This window comes from Contarinia nasturtii, unplaced genomic scaffold, assembly GCF_009176525.2.
Source record: "Contarinia nasturtii isolate CC-2019 unplaced genomic scaffold, AAFC_CNas_1.1 Cnas_scaffold_129, whole genome shotgun sequence".
NCBI classification, from domain to species: Eukaryota; Metazoa; Arthropoda; class Insecta; order Diptera; family Cecidomyiidae; genus Contarinia; species Contarinia nasturtii.
The window spans coordinates 10,075,330-10,094,743 of NW_022197486.1; the positions used below are offsets into that span (position 1 = coordinate 10,075,330).

General features: G+C 31.1%; 1 protein-coding gene across 1 annotated transcript in view; it reads right to left on the reverse strand.

Annotated features, from left to right (window-relative positions):
- Window positions 1-2,664: 2,664 nt before the first annotated feature.
- Window positions 2,665-19,414, reverse strand: part of LOC116346185 (potassium voltage-gated channel subfamily KQT member 5-like) — a 38,431-nt gene continuing 21,681 nt past the window's right edge. Inside the window, exons 9-16 of the mRNA XM_031776127.1 lie at window positions 16,697-16,809; window positions 16,377-16,391; window positions 12,186-12,282; window positions 11,924-12,112; window positions 11,568-11,809; window positions 11,226-11,434; window positions 7,005-7,216; window positions 2,665-6,932 (exon numbers count right to left, since the gene is read on the reverse strand). Of these exons, the coding sequence (XP_031631987.1) occupies window positions 6,756-6,932; window positions 7,005-7,216; window positions 11,226-11,434; window positions 11,568-11,809; window positions 11,924-12,112; window positions 12,186-12,282; window positions 16,377-16,391; window positions 16,697-16,809 (1,254 nt within the window). The 3' untranslated portion in view covers window positions 2,665-6,755. The remainder of the gene's footprint in view (window positions 6,933-7,004; window positions 7,217-11,225; window positions 11,435-11,567; window positions 11,810-11,923; window positions 12,113-12,185; window positions 12,283-16,376; window positions 16,392-16,696; window positions 16,810-19,414) is intronic.

The following is a 19,414-nucleotide window of genomic DNA, read 5'->3' on the forward strand; positions in this document are numbered from 1 at the left end:
AAATTTGACCCTCTTTAAATTGAGAACTACCATTTTTTCATTTGCAGATATGAAAAACACCCTATTGTACATATCGTTTTACTACTCAAACTTAGAGTCTCATTGGTGTTGGTATGTGGAATATTTGCCGAATGCAAATCGGACCACCGTATTTCTATAGTTGGCAATCAGAAGCCACATGTTAATTTTAATCAATTTTCTGCATCGAAAATTGTGTCTCTCTGAAGTTATCTAAAATGATAGAAATCATTGTTTGTAGCAGATAAAAACTATTAAACATTTCTATTTCTTTATTTCTCTTTGTATATCTTTGTATCAATATGTACAGAACTTGGAAAGTTATCAATATTCTTTTCTTTGACATAACTTTGAGGGGTTGGGGGGAGTATTTGTTGCACCAAATACCATTTAAAAGTTATAATTCTAAAATGTGAAATGTTATGTCTAAAAATAATTCTGAATTGGAGAAATACTTAGCGAAAAAAAAGACTTATCGAAGATTTAATGTCTGATTAAAATTTGAAGCTACGATTTTTACTGCTGTGAAACTGTGGAATTTGGTGCAATCAACCCCCAATGTCTGTGTGTGAACGATTTGAATTTAGTTTGTGTGGATATTGTTTGATTTATTTTTAAATATAATTTTAATTTTAAAAAGTAACGGTGTTATATGTTAAATGGATGCAATTTTCTGAGCAATTTCTATGTCATGATCTACAATTAGAATTATCACAACGGAAAATAGTGCGCGCAGTTTATGTGCATTTTTCTTTTATTTTGATCATTTCGCTAAAAAAAATCTTGTAGTTTTTCTGTGTCTTCTTCTGCATTAAATAAATTAATTTGTCATCAAATTTAACGATCAATTTATACGTATATATATAGAAATTTGATTGATATCATAATTGAAAAATATCGTAATTTATTTGTTTTATTTTGCGCTCGTTTTAATTGCCGTATTGCTAATAAATGAGTCTACGTTAAAATTAAATATTCACAATCTCGCTGTGCGCATTGGATGTGCTTGTATTTCAAAACATAAAAATTCATTGAAATACATATACACCAATGGCCAAATCCATCAAATCTTATTTTATAAATTTATTTATCTTTTTCACTTTTTATATGGAGTTCATGCTTTTCGTGTGACTGTACTAACGATTAATAATGATCTTTTAGTACGGGAATGTGAAAATCACACGAAAACATTTAATTAAAATTCGATTTGAGTCTCGCTTATCCTAAATATCTACCGTATTAATTCATTGTTTCCAAAACCATTTACAATTTGTCAATTGTTACAAATTTGAAACAAAAAAAAAAGTATTTTTCTTTTCTTCTCTTTTTAAATTACAAATTAGAAATATAATATTTGTTTTCGATGCGATAATTGTAATTTCTTTAATGAGACAAATGTATTTTGTTTTAAATCTCTATTCTATTCACATTTTGCTGTTTCGTTTATATTATTTTGTTTATTTCATTGGTTCGAATAAAACAAATCACAACTATATTATGGGTGCATTTTAGTAAGTCCGATAAAGAACTAAAATAAAAAATTTATAAATCTAACAGCTAACATATGCAAATCTATTCGATTTCGTTGGTCAATTATCATCGTTAATATCCGCAATATGTTCACGTTCTTCCACTACCTTCTTATTGAAAATTCAAAGCAATCCAATTAATTGATATTTTATTGAAAATTCAAAGCAATCCAATTAATTGATATTTAATGCGTTTGAAAATCAATGTGAATTTAAATGGAAATCAAATAATCGAATAGTTCGAATTATTTTAACACAAAAATATATGCTATAAATATTAACATGAACAATTTCGTTATTTAAATTACGCGTAATTCAATTGTGTTGCTCATTTAAAAAAAAACATGCAAATTCGTTCGTGTTGATTTTTTGAAATTATTAGTAAACTTTTATGAATTTTATTTAATTTTTTTTGTTCACATAAACACAACTGTTGGAAACCTTTTCTTTGAAAAACAAAAACAGCTTTGCTGCTTTTAAAAATGATATGCTTAAATTGTTCAACGAGAAAACAATGTTAGAACGAAGACATTTTTTTTAAATTTATACTGAATATGGTGAGTTTAATTACAAAACATCCTACATATGGATTATTAATAATTGAGTTGAGGCTCTCTCTCTCTCAATAAAATACATTAGATGGTGTACCTTAGATATTAGCTGACAAGCTGAATCGATAGCGTGTTTTTGTTTGTTAATGAATTGTGCAGAATTTACTTAAGCCATTTCCACTCGTTTTAAATATACACTTTCTCGTTCAATGTTTTCATCACGGTCATTTGTCTAATTCGTGATTTATCTCTTGATCGTTCTCTTTTGTTTTAATTAAATTTACTGATGTAAAGCTCATATACCATTTTGTAGTGGATTCCAATGAAATCGTCTTTTCACAATATACTTGGTCGTAACTCAAATCAAAATTTTACAAAATTAAAATCAAAATTATATTATGTTTTGTTTTTTTTTTTTTTGGATTTTTAGTCATTTTTTTATGGTTATTTATAAGATTTTCTCTTTTCATTGTTTAGATTTTAACTATACTATATTTATTTATATGTATTTTCGGCAAATATCCATAATACATAATTTATTACAAAACATAAACGCTTATGACAAAATGAATCGCACAATGTATTGTTGTACAAATATTGAGACTGGAGTAAAATTTTGGTCTTAAACAAGATATTTTTAAGGAAAAAAGAAAACCGAAAATGGACTACCGCAGAAGCAAAATTTTTGAATCATCTTATTTGAACAAAAAAGTGTTTTTTTTTCTTCAAAAAAATGCTGCAGCAAATACAACAAATGTATGTACACATGTGTTTCTCATATCTGATATCAAATGAGAAAATGGTACTTTTGAATTCAAAGAACACAGAATTCTATATTATTTAATGGCATTCATATAACGAAGCGATTGATAGTGTCTATTGTTCCATCGTCAGATTATCAGCGAAAGGCAAAATCAATCGAATATTGAAGAAAAAGAGTTTCACTATACTATGTCAGCAATGGTGAATCAGTATCGGCCGAATGCCATCACCGCTTGGTACACTTTGGACTGATTACCTTCGCCATCGGATAACAAAGTTTATATTGAAGGCAATCTGGTGAAATGACTGAGCATGATTTCGATATTATAGCTGATCGTTTACTGTCTAAGGTGGCCGTGTATCCAAAACTGGCAAGTAAACGCAGTGAGTGGTGTATTGGAATATGCTGACGTTAATGTTGATCAACAACCACATGCAGTCGATGATGAAAATGCAGCGGAAATCGATGGAGAGGTCGCTCAACAACCGTATGCAGTCGATGATGAATGTGTGACGGAAATCGATGACGATCACCAACCAATGATTGTGCATCAGACAACTTGGGATCGTGATATCGTGGCCGCCAAATGCATTCTCATCAAAGGCATTTGCAAATTATAGATGCGTTAGGTCTGTGTTAAATGACATTTGTATTTTTTATAGGACATTGTGACCTGTTTGGACTGGATATCCCGGTAACATTGCAGAGACATAATCAGCAGCCTAAGCATTACCAATCACCATTTTAACTCGAAAATTAATTTAAAATTAATATTGTAATTTTGTTACACTAACTGAGACTGACTGTTGTGTCTCAGCATTTCGAAGAAGTACTACCAAGGCACTGTTTATCTGTGTGTATTTTTCACTATTCGATTGCATTTATACATTTAGATGTGACAATTGTTTTTCGCTTCGGGAAGTGCTAACATCAATCGCTTCGTTGTATAAATGCCATTAACTATCATAGAATTTTGCCTACTTTGAATTAATAAATACCATTTTTCTATTTACAGATATGGGAAACACCCTAATTGTACACATGTGTTTTTGATGGGTCCGCAAAACCAACTGATGCAATCAATTTATTATTTGTATTAATTTTTTTTTCCGTTCATAACATTTATACTCGAATTTTTATTTGTTTATGACTACTATAGCTAATTGCATTCTAATTTCTAATTGGGATGAAATATATACAACAAATGCGTTGTTCACGTTTTCCATTTCATTGTTCATGTATGTTATTTAAATTAAAATACATATTAAGCAAAGATGACACGAAAACAATTCGTTTTTTGGGTTTTCTTTTCATTTATTTGTTTGTTGTGGAATGTTGGTGAAAATAAATTAATGTGTTTTGAAATGATTTTGATCCCTTTTACTTGCATCCTGATATTTAACCTGATTTATTCCTTCAACATGTTCAATCATTGAAAAATAAAAACGTTTTATTTTATGCTCAGATGCGCAGAGAAAGATCTTAAGTAGTATTTGTATAAAAAAACAACATTTTTCGAAAAGGAAGAGAAAGCCCGCTGAATTTCCGAAGCACTGAATTTTAGTCCCATTAAAGTCGTTTTGGTTCAGATTTTGAATTTAAAAAAAAGTCCAATTGGCATTAAATTCTTACACATTTAGACATAAAATCGAACAGATGACACTCGGTTCATTCTTTTTAAGTACAAACAATTTCATCAAACATGTCTTCGGTCACACTTAACAAGATTTTTTTTTTCACAAAACACCATAAATTGGAATAAAATTCAAAAAGTTTCTGATTATAATCGCTCTCACTGAATTATAGACCGAAATGAAACTGGGAACACAGGCCAATTTATCATTGTTCGGTTTTGCATTTTGTTTTTCAAACTTTTGGTTTTTTTGGATGGTTTTCCGGTTACCATTTTGTATGGAAGTGTTTTATCGACGGAAGATTAGCAGTTCGATCAATCGAAATACAAAAGATAATTTAACGCCATCGTACCATTCTTAATATTGTAGAAAAAGAAATTTAACAACTTTTCAACTTTTTGTTTAATGATTTTTGATCAAAATTGACCATTAAATATATATATTATTTCCTTTTGTCTATAAATTTTGCAAAGTTGGTATTCCCGAAACTTTCCCAGACGAAAATTGAATGTATACATGAGTGAATTTCTTTTTGACCGGAACTATGTTTGCATATTTAACAATTTCTTTTTACTTTAAAATGATTAGTTTTTCGAAATGTAAATGCAATTCTTTTGCTTATAGTGAATTGAATGCGAAGTTGAAGATGACACAATCAATTTCCTTCAACGTAAGTAACAACAAATTGAGTACAAACAACATGCTCATCTCGTTTTTTTTCTCTTCATCTTCAATGAATTATGATCCGAATAAAAGTTACTTCAATATTTTTCTTTGGGATTTGATTTGCTGAACTTTTACATGTTGCCATATTGCTGAGATTGTTGTGTTCGTTGGTGTCTAAATAGTGTGCAAATTGTTAGCCATTTGGTTTCTTTTTGTCGCAACATTTGCGGAAATGGAGTTTGTTTTGCATATATATCACATTTCTGTTCATTATTTATTCTCACTATTGCCGAAGAAACTGTTTGAAAGTTTGTCTCTCTCTTCTCTCTCTCTCTCCCTCAGCCATTCCACTTGATATGACTGTTGGTGTTGCGTGGCTTTTGGTTTACAAGTCGGAAAATCATTTTGAAATATATCTGTGTGTCTGTGTGATTTATTCGAGCATAGTAGAGTCTTATATTCCAAGACAGAAGGTCTGTTGTAAAGCTAGTTTTTCGTGTATAGTTGCATCAAAAAATGAGCTCTGCTTTTATTGTAACTATGTTTTTGTTTTTGTTCATCTTTGTTTCTGGTTAAAATTAAATAGGATGGGATTTCTTTTACTCTCTTTTATCTACTTCGATTTGCTTACGTGGTACATATACCCTATTACATGTCGACCCAATAAGCGATTCTATATATATATGATGTGTATGAAACCATAAATATTTTATTTTAGATTTATTTTTTATTTTATTTTTTTTTCACTTGAATTACGCTCAAATCCACAGTAATTTGTACACTGAATCAATTCAACCCCTAAATAAACTTTTCTCTATATCAATATTAATATAGCAATAAGATCATTTCTTTATTTGCGTAACAATAAAGACAAGCAATTGGTATGGATATAAAATTAAAAATTGAGAAATAGATTGAAAGATGATATCAAATCGAATTGACAGGAAGGTACGGATTCACAAGATATTTTCGATTTTCATTGTCACTCTAGTTGATCCAAGAAAACAGAAAAGAAAACGTCATTCGATTTAATAAATTTAGATTTAAATCGGATAGTCAAGGTCCATGCCATTTTTAACAATTGACCTTCATTACGTCAGCATTAAAATTTAACAAATATTCTTTCTTTTACATAAAAGTCTATAATTCGTTTTCTAATTTAAACAATGCGCCTTTTTTGTTTGCATATCTAGTTAAACTAATGTCATAATCATTTAAAGTATCAGATGTTTTCTTTCCATTTTGATTTCTTAATTTTATCGAATCGAAGATACATGGGCGTGACATTAAGAGAAAATTGATTTTAAATTAGCTTGCATTTAAACTTCGAAAATCAATGGAGCTGTGTGTATGTGTATGTGCAGCTTCGAGGCATTTCAATTGTCGTTTTCGATCGTTTTATTTCCGTTGATTTTCTTGTTTTCATGTTTGTTTTCGTTTATTGCATAATTAAATAAACAAATTTGATCTCGTTGATTGTTATCCGGTAATCGATTAAAATGTCACAATCTCGCACAGGTTATAACGTTCGTTCGATATTTGAAGCATATCGCACATTATTAAATCGTATGTTTGTATTTGAAGATGGTAAAATTTACATGGTATCCGGTTGCAAAAGTCGTGTCGATGACGATGCTTCCGGTTTTAATAGGTCCATGGTTCGGATGTTTGTCAACATTGGGGTCGATGCATCTGTTATGCTCATTGTATTTCGACCACTATTACCAGCAATTTCACTGCTCATTCGGGCTAAATCTACATTCGAGCTCACCTGGTATAGATTTAAATAATTAAAAAAAAAATCGTATCCGAAAATTCCGTTGAATGTGTGACAAATACTTACCGGACTCATAGGCGTTATCACAATCTGAGTTGCAGCCGATGCACGTAGCAATGCTGTGTCTTCTTGATCATCAATTTCATCATCACAGTCAATATCTTCGTCTCCGTAAAAATTCCATGGTGGCGTTTCCACATCCATATCACCCAATTCACCCTCACAATCCAAATCATTTTCTTCAATTTCCTCCTCTTCGCCTTCGTCCACCATCACAACTGTCGATTCAAAATGACCATAGCAGCGAAAATATCAAAAAATAAAAGAAAATTCAGATGAAAAAAAGAAAAAACAAACAAACAATACAGAAAAAATTACAAAATACATAACAATCGAAAATGGTCACGAATTAGTTTAGTATGCAATATTAGGTCAAATTCAAAATAAAATAGACATCAAGACTTCTTAATTGGTATCATTCATTGTTTTAAATAAATATCATTTTGACATTTATACAGCGGTACAATGCATCCAACACAGGCTCTATCGTCAAAAACCCATTACACAATGTTTAACACGATTTAGCGAAAAAAAAAAAAACAAACGAAACGAAAAAAAATATGGAATTTTTATTCAAAGGGAAACAAAACAAAACTTAGGTCCAATTGAAAAGGTACAAGGCGATGCACATCCGTAAACAGATCAAAAATTATAACGTCAGACTTTTTTTTCGATAAAAACACAGATGATTTGTGAGAACACTAGAGAGATGATATGGTGCACTGACAAGGATCACACGTATATTTAAAAATTAGAAACGAACAGTTAAAATATATTAATTATTGAATAAAACATAAAACTCGATTGAGCTAAAATTAGTTAGAGATAGAAAGTGAGAGAGAAATAGAAGGAAGAAAATAGAGTGATACAAACAGGGTAATTGTGCCGGAAAGATAAATTATTGACAATTATTTTATGTGTGAGAGTTATAGAGAGACAGAGATAGTGGAGCACATGTCGGGAGATGTACATGCAAATGCTTAATGCATCATAACAAACCAGCATAACATAAAAAAAATGAATTAAAAAAAAAAGTATTTTAAAGAAAATCCATTTTGCCAAATTAAAGTTTGTTTAATCGAATGAAATAATAAAAGATATTGAACTTAGTCCATTTTTAAGCTAATATGAAAGCCCTTCAATTTCACACTGATGTGAATGGAAAATAGAACATTTTGATGAAGAACTTAGAGTAGGAGAAGAAACAGGGAAAGTTTCGAGTTAGTCTCACCAATTGGTCAAAACCATCAATGACGAGTAAAAATGACTCTTTTGTGAAAAATCTTCTTAACACAAGAAAAAACGAATGCATTTCCATCGCACCTTTAAGCGACTGTGCAAAACGTATTCTTTTCTCTATCAAATATAAACTGAATATTTAAAATTTCATTTCTAATTTAGAACAAAATCACGATTAAAATTAAACAAACTCTCTGTTTCACTTAGGGACTTAGATTTGATTAAAAAAAAAAATGAAAATCAAATATGCAAATAATGCAAACACCCAAACGGTGCCAACAATAAAATATTCACATCGGCTGCATAAAATGTTGTAACACTGTTATCTAAATATATATCCAGAAGCCAGAAATTTAAAATTGAAAAGGTATGGCACGGTAAATTATGTTTTGACAGGCCAACGTAAATAGCGGTGAATAAATAAAATGGTTGATTCCGTGAAGCTTCCCAACATTTTGATCAAATAATTGAAGTAGCCGTGGCAAAAACGTAGATAGCCGCACTGTCTTGAATCGTATCCGCAATCGGTGCATTGGACTGAGACACGTATATACATATTGTGCAGCGCGTATTTACTTGAAACAATGCGAGTTGCCTCAGACATAAAATTATTATTTTTTATTGTTGTTGTTGTTGCTATCAATGAATAAAACACATATTACATCGGGAATTGTTACTTGTGTCCGATGAATGCCAAGTATGGTGAATATGGCAAAGAGAGATTTGCCAGAATACGAACAACGATGTCGACATTAACAAAGACAAAGGAAAGACTGCCACAAACCAGTAAAAATTTATAAATAAAATAATCAATCCGTTGTGTTTCACCGCTGAATATTGGGAATACAAAGAGAAAATGTGTGCTTTTTTCGGTGTTTCTCTCATTCAATAAACATTTTCTCGGTGATGCCAAACAAACAGATAAAGATGAACAGCGTAAGGGAAAAAAGCATATCTTGTTTTACATTCCTAAATAATAAAAGACATTTTTCACACTCGTGTTTCATGCGCTGATAAAAATAATAATAGAAGACACATGTATGTATAATATACACACATACACAGTCCCAACCAAAATCTCAAACTGAATAATAATCATAAAACAAACAACGGCGAAGAAACAAACACACACACGCACACGCACAGTGAGCCTAAATTAGAGGATGGAGAACAATCAACGTAAAAAAAGGTCAGCAAATGAGAAACTGAAAACACAACGGATGAAAAATAAATAAATAAAATGTTGAGCAAATGAACATGACGGGGAAAGACGGAAAAATGCTTTCTTTTATTTGATTTTCATCTTTTCAGGCTCAAGAAGAGAAACAAAAAGTTACCATTTTATGTTTAATTGAAGCGAGTGGGTCTCAGCTGGTTTATTTACACACCGAAATATGTTACATAAACAATTATTGTGTAAATACAATAATTAGCGACCATAGGGGCCATTGCTGCAGCATTGCATTATGGAGGCCACTTCATTCCATTGGTGATGGACTGGCTGTGTCGTGATATATATACAAAGTTTCGAGCCAAATGAAAAATAAAACGCCATAAGTCTTTTTGTTTCTTCACTTGAGCACCGAACAGAGAGGACACGAAACGAAACATAACTAACCCAAAAAAAAAACTATTTGTAAATATAAAAGTATGTGTGACACTGACAGACAATCGACACAATGTTTACCAAATAACTTTATAGAAACATACACCCAAATCACAAAAACAATAGTTTGTCTTTAGTTAAAAAAAATTATAGCAAAATTTGTGCATTGACTCACTGGTAAAATCGATAAATTTTCTCAATTGATTTTTATTTATCATGTTTTTGCTTGTTTCGATTTGTCTTATCAGTTTCGTGTGTTTTTTTTTTTTTTTTTGGTTTGTTTGTCATGAAGTTTTTTTTGTGCAGATCTTCAGTTAGGGACTCGACAAAATACAAAAACCACTTTGTAGTAAGCATAATCGATTTTGAAAATCAATGGATGCCTTTGGTTTCCTTCACAGCAACCAATCGTCCATAATTTTATTCTATTCACATCACAAATTGCAAAAATCAATATCTATGCCTTTTTGTTGCGCCACCATATTTTACACCATCAATATTTTTTTTTCTCGACTTTTACATAATTAGCACATTTAAATGTGGTTGCGTGCTCTTCGTTAAGCATTTGTTACACTCGCAAATAGTCTGTGCGTGTTTGACACATCACCCCGATCCAACTTTTGATGATCGCTATCGTGCCCATTTCAATTCATATTTATCACACCATCTACATGGATGATTTTGAATGAAAATTATCATTTTAATGACGGCACCAATGCGCTCATTGATTTACGAAAACTTAAATTGAAATTTGAGATGGAATCAAAACTAATATTAATCATAATTGTTACGAACGTGGGATCACTTTTTGTAAAAAGCATTCTTGATCTGATAAAAATGGCAAATATTTAAATCATTGACGATATATATCTATCGTTAGTTATTTCAAATAGGTTTTGATTATCATTCCATAGCACGCGATCATTTTGTTGGATTGATTGATTGTCACTTTGATGCTAAAGCGATGTCGATGAAGAATAACCGTCATAAGACGCGGCTGCAGTATCAAATGAATTATGAACAAAAAGGGAAAGAAAAAAGAGAGAAAGACAAAATATACATTAAATTTTGTTGTTGTTTTTTCGGTTTTTTTTTTTGCAGGTTTTTAATTTTGTGTTGGTTATTTTATTGATTAAAACACATTTAATTGAAGGATACGATGCGGTGTTAGCTCGCTGAAAATATTTTCATTGTTTCTTTATCAAAAATCATAAGCGAAAATTGTACAGCGAATTATGTTGTTAGTTTATACATCGCGCCCATTGTTAGTTTATACGTTCATTACAAATTTTGAATTCATGGTTATAGTTGTTAAAAAAACACGTGAGATAGAGAGAAAGAGTGATAAAAAGAAGAAAAAAAACGAGTTTCGATATATTTACTTGAGCTTTCGGTTATTGTCTTTGGACTGTTCGGCTCCATCATGTCAGCTTCTTCGGGATCAATGCAAACCGAATGTTCGTGCGGCAAGCGACTAACCAATATTGAATCCCCTTTACCATCACTATCGATGGCTGGCACCACAATCACAACGTCACCGCTACCGTCATGCGGAATGGAATTATTGTCAACGTATTGTGATGGAATCGAACTATTGAAAGATTGCAAATATATATATATATAGAGAGAGAGATAAAATGTGGTATCAACAGTGGGTAACCGAGTTGGTATTAGAGACATTTTACAATAGCTAGAATATGTTGGAACAACTTTAAGATGCTTACCTCAAGGTGACTCGTTTTTTAATGCGATTACCTAGATCCGAATAACCTCGTTGCATTGGTGGTCTTTTGTGTAGTTGGTGCTGCTGATGATGATGCTGTGATTGTTGTGAATGTTGTTCGGCTGCGTATAATTCTTGTGCATTCGATTGTTGTTGCATTTCTTGTTCAATCGATGATTCGAAAGTCTTCGAAATCGGTGAATTCGGTTCCGAGAATTGTTTTTCTATTAGAATAGGTTTCGGCTACGAAACAGTAATATTGATTTATTTTAAAAAGCTCAACACACACACACACATACACACACATTCGCATTTTATCCCGATTATTGTTTTTTCTTTATCTGCATTTGTACTTACCACTGAATTGGACGATGTTAGTATGCCTGCAACACCAGGAGCAGGCGGTGGCGGCGGCGCTGGTGGATTGTTCTTAAAATTACTGGAATGTGAATTATTTTCAGGAACTAATGGAAGAGCTAAAAGCCGATCACGATCTGCCATATATGTTTTCAATAGCATATCTAGTTTCTCCTCAATATCGACAACCTATGTACAGTTCAAACGTATCACCATACTACCGAATGAAGAGAAAGAAAAAAAATCATCTTTTTATACTTACTGATCGTTCAACTTTGACAACACGCGATGCTAAACTGATTTTCGATGCGTACACGTCCTTCGCCTTAGATCCTTGTTTTCCAAGAATTTGATCTAATCTACTCATTTAATTGGGTTTTTAAGAGTAATTATTTAAATTGAAGAGAGAAAGAGAGAGGAAACACCATTAGTTTTTGTTTCGTTTCAAATATTTGAAATGAACGAATCAGGATCACATACAAATCTATTCAATGTTTTCTGTATATGTATGCGATCCAAATTTGTTCGTCGGAAAATGTAAAAAAATAATAAACAAATGAAGAATAAAACTTCAAAAATAAAATCAATAAAAGAGAAAACGGAAAAAGTTTGAAAATTAACTAAAACACAAATATATATAGATGTGGATTTATGATACATTTATAGTTTCGGAAAATACGACAAATATAGCTCAATTACATGCCGTTGACACACAACTTTTTTTTTGCATTTTTACACCTATAAATTGATCGAAAGAATTGCTAAGCGGAAAAATTAGACAAAATCGACATTAAAGTTTGATATTGGTGCACATTAACTCTTCTTCTGTAATTAAATATGACAATGAATGATTTAAGCAAAAGTTTTTCAAGTAACAAAAGAAACACCTCGTTCGTCATTCGACAAAGTTACTATATTGATTAGTGACAAAAATTGAAACCACACACGCACAAGTCTTTACTAATTTACTAACTTGCTCTTTTGCTTGAATACCGTTCTCACATTTACAATTCAATCGAAGAGCACGAAAAGAACGATTAAGTTTTTTCAGACTTCAAATTTAATATTCTGGGAAAGCGCTTTTTGAAAAGTGAGATGGTTGATTTTAGCGATTTGAAAAGTCTTCAATTAGTTACATCTTTTCAGTTTAGCGAAATAATGTGCGAAAAACATACGTTCTTTTCGTACTCATTTATCGATTTGTACACATAAATATCTACACACACAAAGAGTGATTGGAGTCCGGGGTATTTTATATTTTGTACAACAACACGATAAATCATTTCTAAAAAACAAATTGACAAAAGATTATACATTGATTTTATTAAAGGCGTGCGCAAAGGGGAAAAAACTTCCTTATTTGTAACCAACAGGGTAGGCCATCTGCGATACGAAAATTTCGTTTGTGATCTTATAACTTGAAATTTTCGGTAAATTTGAAAACTGTTTATTCGTTTATGTAATTCTATAATTAAAGTCCTAATTAAAAGATCGGACAATTTTCATCATCCAGAAGGCATAGGTTTGTTACAGTGAATACATTGTGGTAAGATATTAGTTTGTTCTATGGCTAACGGCAGAGCTGCTCTTCAACGCTGTGTGTACATTTGTGTGACACACCATACTCACAGAGTCAAAGAGCAGCTCTGCTTTTAGCCGAAACGTAGCGCCTACTGAATAGCAGCTACTGCATATGACAAGCTAATATCTTAGCACAATGTATTCACTGGTTTGTGAGTACTCTCTTTCAAAACTTTTATTTAAGTTTTTTTTTGTATTAATGTATTTTCAAAAGCGAGCATTCTTTGCTTTTTTTTATTGGTGAAATTAATACTAGAATTTGTTTCGAACATTATTTTTTCAAAGGTTTCAATGCGCATTTCTGATGAAATATTCTTTTCTTAAATAAATGCGTTGATGTGTTTCGTCGCAATGAAGAATTTTTCAAAATAATATTAAATTACAAATTAAATAAACGAAGTATTTCTTTTCACTGCGAATGAGAATTGGATCATTCTTATTCTTCTTATTTCAAGATCAAGAAAAAAAAATGTGAAACAGCCCTTAATCTTTTCAAAGTTTGTTTACGTATTTCATTTTAGGCAAAACATTTCTGGAATTCTGCATCCTATTAGATTTGGTTCAGTAACATACGATGAATTTGAATGAGACACAAAGTTTTATTAATTTTGAATTACAAATCGATATCTTAAATTAAGAAGTATGTGCGTTTTGGGAACATTATAAACGAAACCGAAGACTCAAAAATGTCGGTGACTGCTTTTATCCAACGAAATTGTTGTTTGTGCTCATGGTTCTGATGGTGAACACAGTTTACAAAACAAAAATTTCATGGATAAATACCATATGTTTTGTCTGCAAAATCCAATTGATTTGATTTTTATTGATTACAGAAGTTGATTTTCGACCGCATTTCAAGTAAGTTTCGAGCTTGAAGAATTTTGACTGGTATCTTTTTTTTGGCATTGACTACAAGCATAAATGCGAATAAAAGTGAAAGAAAAGTCAAACATTGTATTGATTTGCATTTTTACATTCACTTACACATATTGAATACTTTGAAATGATTTGAAAATGCAACGAAGGATTCAGTGAATTTAGAAGAAAATTTTTCTGCAAAAAAGGAAAAAAAAATGGATTTATTACATGATATCAAGCTATGCTGTTCTTTCAAATAATATTGAAAATGCATTCATCCAATTAAACTTCTTAAACTTGGAAATATTAATTTTATGGTCACACTCACAAAGCAAATGTACTGAATCAGCAGAAAAAGTTTTATGAACTAGTTTGTTTAAGGGAGAAACTTTCAAATTCAAATTTTTAGTTTTCAAAAAAATTAAGCATTTTCCGGTTACATCAACATATTTGAATCTTTTTTTTGTGTGTCCGTATACAATTTACTCTTTTAGACTCTTGTAGACTAGTATAATGACACAGTCCACAAAAATACCTATCAAATTCTATGAATACTTTTTGAATGTTTAAAAATCTAGTCAAACATTCAGATGAAATATGTAGGTACATTTGACGCGTCTAAATGTTTTTTTTTTGTCAGCTGAACTGTCATCCGTTGAATATAACGAATTCCAATTTGAATGAAAATGAATGTGAAGTGAATTCAACTTTGGCAAAAACTCAAACAACACATTTTCCAGACAATATTTTCATGACAATAAAAATTTACGACACACCGACACACATGGAGAATATATATAATAAAAAAAATATACGCATATGCGCAGCTACATTCCAAAATATTTTCGAAAAACAAATCGGTATTGATTGCGGTACGTAGATGAAAAATATTTTATTAAGACAACATTTTGTATATAAACCACTCTTTTTTTCATTGATTCGATTTGATTAAATTACTACTTGGAACAGGAGCGTCAGCTGCACTGAATCGATCAACGATGCAGGTGAACATAAAAAATGTCAATAATTTCCAAATAAACGGGACACAAGTCACAGAGCATATAACAATCAAAATACATTTAAATCAATATACATATATAACTAGAATACAAATGATTTTGAATCATACGTTGCATGTAGATAAGTACGATATATAAAAGTGGCTACTTGTGACTTGGTCTGATATCAATGATATCCAAAGTCAAATACACGATGAGATAAATACAACAATGCAAACAATTGACAAAATATAAAGTGCATTTATACGATAAAGACCGAAAAATTCACTTTCAATTGCATTCAGTTGTTTGAAAAAAAAAAAAAAAAAACCATGGAGATCAATAAGGGGGTGGCACAAACATATTGTATTGTATCAAGACACTTGAACATATTGTATTTCTATACAAAATCTATCTAGAGCTTTGAATATTGATCAGAATTGTAATGGAAATGAAGAGGGATAAAATGGAAAATTCATTTGATGTGTTTTGTTGTAAAAGAAAAGCGAAGAAACTTTTGCATATTGACACGATGTAAATGTTCATTTCAATCAAAGCAATATTAAAACGAAACAGTAAAATTAGTATGGGAATCATACGTCCTCAGCAGGGGTCGGAGGGGTCCGATTACCCCCCCCCCTGACGAAGTGTTACCCCTTCAAAATTTTCAAAGAATTCTTTAAATTTGCTAGGGAATTTCGCCAAAAAAGTGAGGACCTTTTTTTTTTGCTCCTCACTTTTGTTTTCAACGTAGAAAAAATTCTTTAAATTTGCTAGGGATTTTCGCCCAAAAAGTGAGGAGCAAAAAAAAAAAAAAAAAAACGAAAAAGGTACACTTTTCGCAAAATACACTTCACTTTTTTGCTTACCCCTCTCGATTTTTTTCAATTACCCCCCCTTAAATTTTTTCCTTGAGGACGTATGATGGGAATAAACAAACAATAAAACTAGTGGAGCAAGATTCAAATCAAATTAAAAAAAAATCAAAAGAAGTGTAATAAGGAAGAAAATCTCACCTAAACTGTAAATTCCTGTTTTTGTTACGCAAATCAAAAGCATCAAGTTGACCAAATCCAAACATGGGATTTGATGTGTGCATAAATAGTAGCGAAAGTTTAGTATTAGTATGGTGCAATGGGAAAGGGGTAGATAGACTTTAGTGTGCATTTGGTTTCCGAACGAAATGACAAATGCGATGAACGAATTTGCTTCGGTACGTTTAACATTTTGTTTTCGTTTCTCTGTTTTTTTTTTTATTACTTTAAATGATTTTTGAAACCAAGCAAATCGATCGAATTTCATCGCAATATTCACATTTCAATTCGGTACGATTTACCTAACACGATTTAATAAGTCCGCATGACCAGAGGAATATTGTTCCATGACATCTTTCACATCATACGGCTTGAGTGCTTCACGAAATTTTTTACGTGCCAAGAAGTATTTCAGCTGCATATTTATAAAAAAAAGAGTGCAAGGCGGGGGTTTGAATGTTAATGTGCCCAGATTTATGTGATCAGATCAGTGTGGAAGAAATAACTCGGTTAGAACAAAAATATGTGTTGACATTTAAAATCGAATTATTGTAAAGAGGCTTTCGAAGAAATATCTTATCAGTCGATTACGATTTGAAAAATGACACAACCCTACAATTCTTTATTCACTTTATTTATTTGCTACCGCATTGTCAAATCTTGCATAAGACAATCATTTATTGATCTTTGTCAAAAAACGGGCAAGAATGTCAGGCATTGTTTACCGGCTGCAGTCTAGGGGGTAGACACATGGAATATTACTTGAGATATTCACCGAAATTGAAGGTATTCTTGGTATTCTTGGTATTCTCAGTTTTAGACGAAATGTCAATGCATTCAGCAACGTCTCACAATGTGCATATATGAATATTATCTTCCAAATATTAAAAAAAACTTTTTCAACGCTATAATTGTAGTATTTCAATTGGTTTAATAAATGCGAAAACAATTTTGATCAAAATAACAGAAAGAAAACAGAAAAAATTAAAATAAATTACGAAATGGTGAATGTTAAAACGAAATGGAAAAAACTTGAAATCTTTATTACCGATATCAATTTGACATTTGGTAATCACGGTATTCACATTTACAAGTAATCTTTAAATAAGTAAGTAATTGTATTATTTGAAAAAAGATAGGTATTATGACAATTCATTGGTATTCATTCATTCTCTATTGTGTCTACCCCCTAGGCTGCAGTTCTTTTATCATTTATATTACATCATTATTTGTTGCGAATGACAATGTTCTTAATGAAATCGAATTCAGTTGAATCAATTAGTTGAACGTCATGAATAAATTAAATGTGTTCATTACACGTTTTGCAACGAAACATTATGTTTCTTATCCAAAGCACAAAAATAAAAGGAAAACAGACTAAACAAAAAGTTATGTAAGAGTTATAAATATTTTCGAGTTCATAATGACTTCAATGCATACATTCCCAATAGCATGAAAAACCTTTTGGAATGCCATGGAAATATTTCGTTCGCAACATTTTGCGGATTGAAAGGATTTTGAATACATTTTTACATTGAAAACATGTTTGAATGTACGCTCTAGGCCATAATATCTAAACATTTGGAGATATTCAACACATTTTTTCTGCATATTTGTTTATCTAAATTTAGATCGCCAAAACACTTTCAAATAAGGATTTGTCGCATAACAAAACAACATGAATAGAAAAAAACTCAACGAGAAAGTACTTAACATGGTTAACGTCAGTGTCTATGTCATTCAAAAGAAGTAACAACGACGGAAAATGTAATAAACGCTCAAAAAATTGTCTTATTTTTGTGTGTGTTAAAATGTAAAAAGCACAGATTTGTTGTTTTTATAAAAAACTTTTCAATGCAGAACCGGTGATTTGTTAATGCAAATATGATCACTGATTTCATCAATACTTCGAACGAAATTAGAATCTCACCAACTGTGGTTAAAAAGCAGTTGTTTAAATTATAACATGTACACATAAAATGCACGAGAAAATTTGCTAAAGATAAGTGGTGTTATCGATGAGATAGCGAAGAAGACCTATCTATGAGCTTACACGGAAAAAGACATTCACATATTTTTTTAGTGTGCATTTGCTACCGTCATACTTTCAATATAGCCCATTTGGTCTTTGTTATGAAATATAAATCATTTTACGTTTCTATTGAAAAGGATGTTTTTTTGCACATATAAGTTGGTTTTTTATTGTGTTTTTTTCATTGAAATTCTATTTTATTACTTTATTTCTCTATGAAATCTCCATTATGCTACAGAAGCTATCCAACCAATATCACAATGTAGGCAATACGTCAATATGAAGGTCACTTTTACAATGGAATGATTTATGAAAATCGCACAGAAAATAACCACAAAGAAAGGTGCGGAAATGTACTTGTGAATAGAAAAAGAATAATACTTTGGAAAGAGCTAGAGAATTGACGCACACATAAGCAAAGAATTGTTAGTGCACTGAGAAATTCAAATGATACACCCCAATGGTTAAATAATGAAATACTAACAATCGCTAATGGAACAATAACGTATCTTGGTCAAAGAAAAATAATGTTCAAGTTCAAATATCTTGTTAGTTTCATTGAAAGTAGCTGAGTACCATATTAGATAATTTGCACGTGGAAAACTATAGCTTTAGTCGAAAGAATCTACTAAGTGGAATAGAAACAATGTGAGAGATTAAAGACTGAATACTACCAAAAAACGTTATCACAAAATGATCAGTTTGTTGCAAATGTTTGCCATGATTCAAAGACGTTTTATTTTTTATTTCGAAAAAGCTAAACATACAAATGATATTACATCAAATTACTTTTGTTGCTTTTTACTTTTCCGCACACATAGTGTAAGGTGAAAAGTATTGTAATCGGTCAAAATTTTGAAAACTTCAGAAACATGTTTTCTGGACGTTTCTGAGGTCAGAGAACCCGAATTAGGCCGTTTTGAGCATTGTTTATGTTAATCTGTACGTCGTACGTTGTACGTCGTACGTTGTACGTCGTACGTTGTAC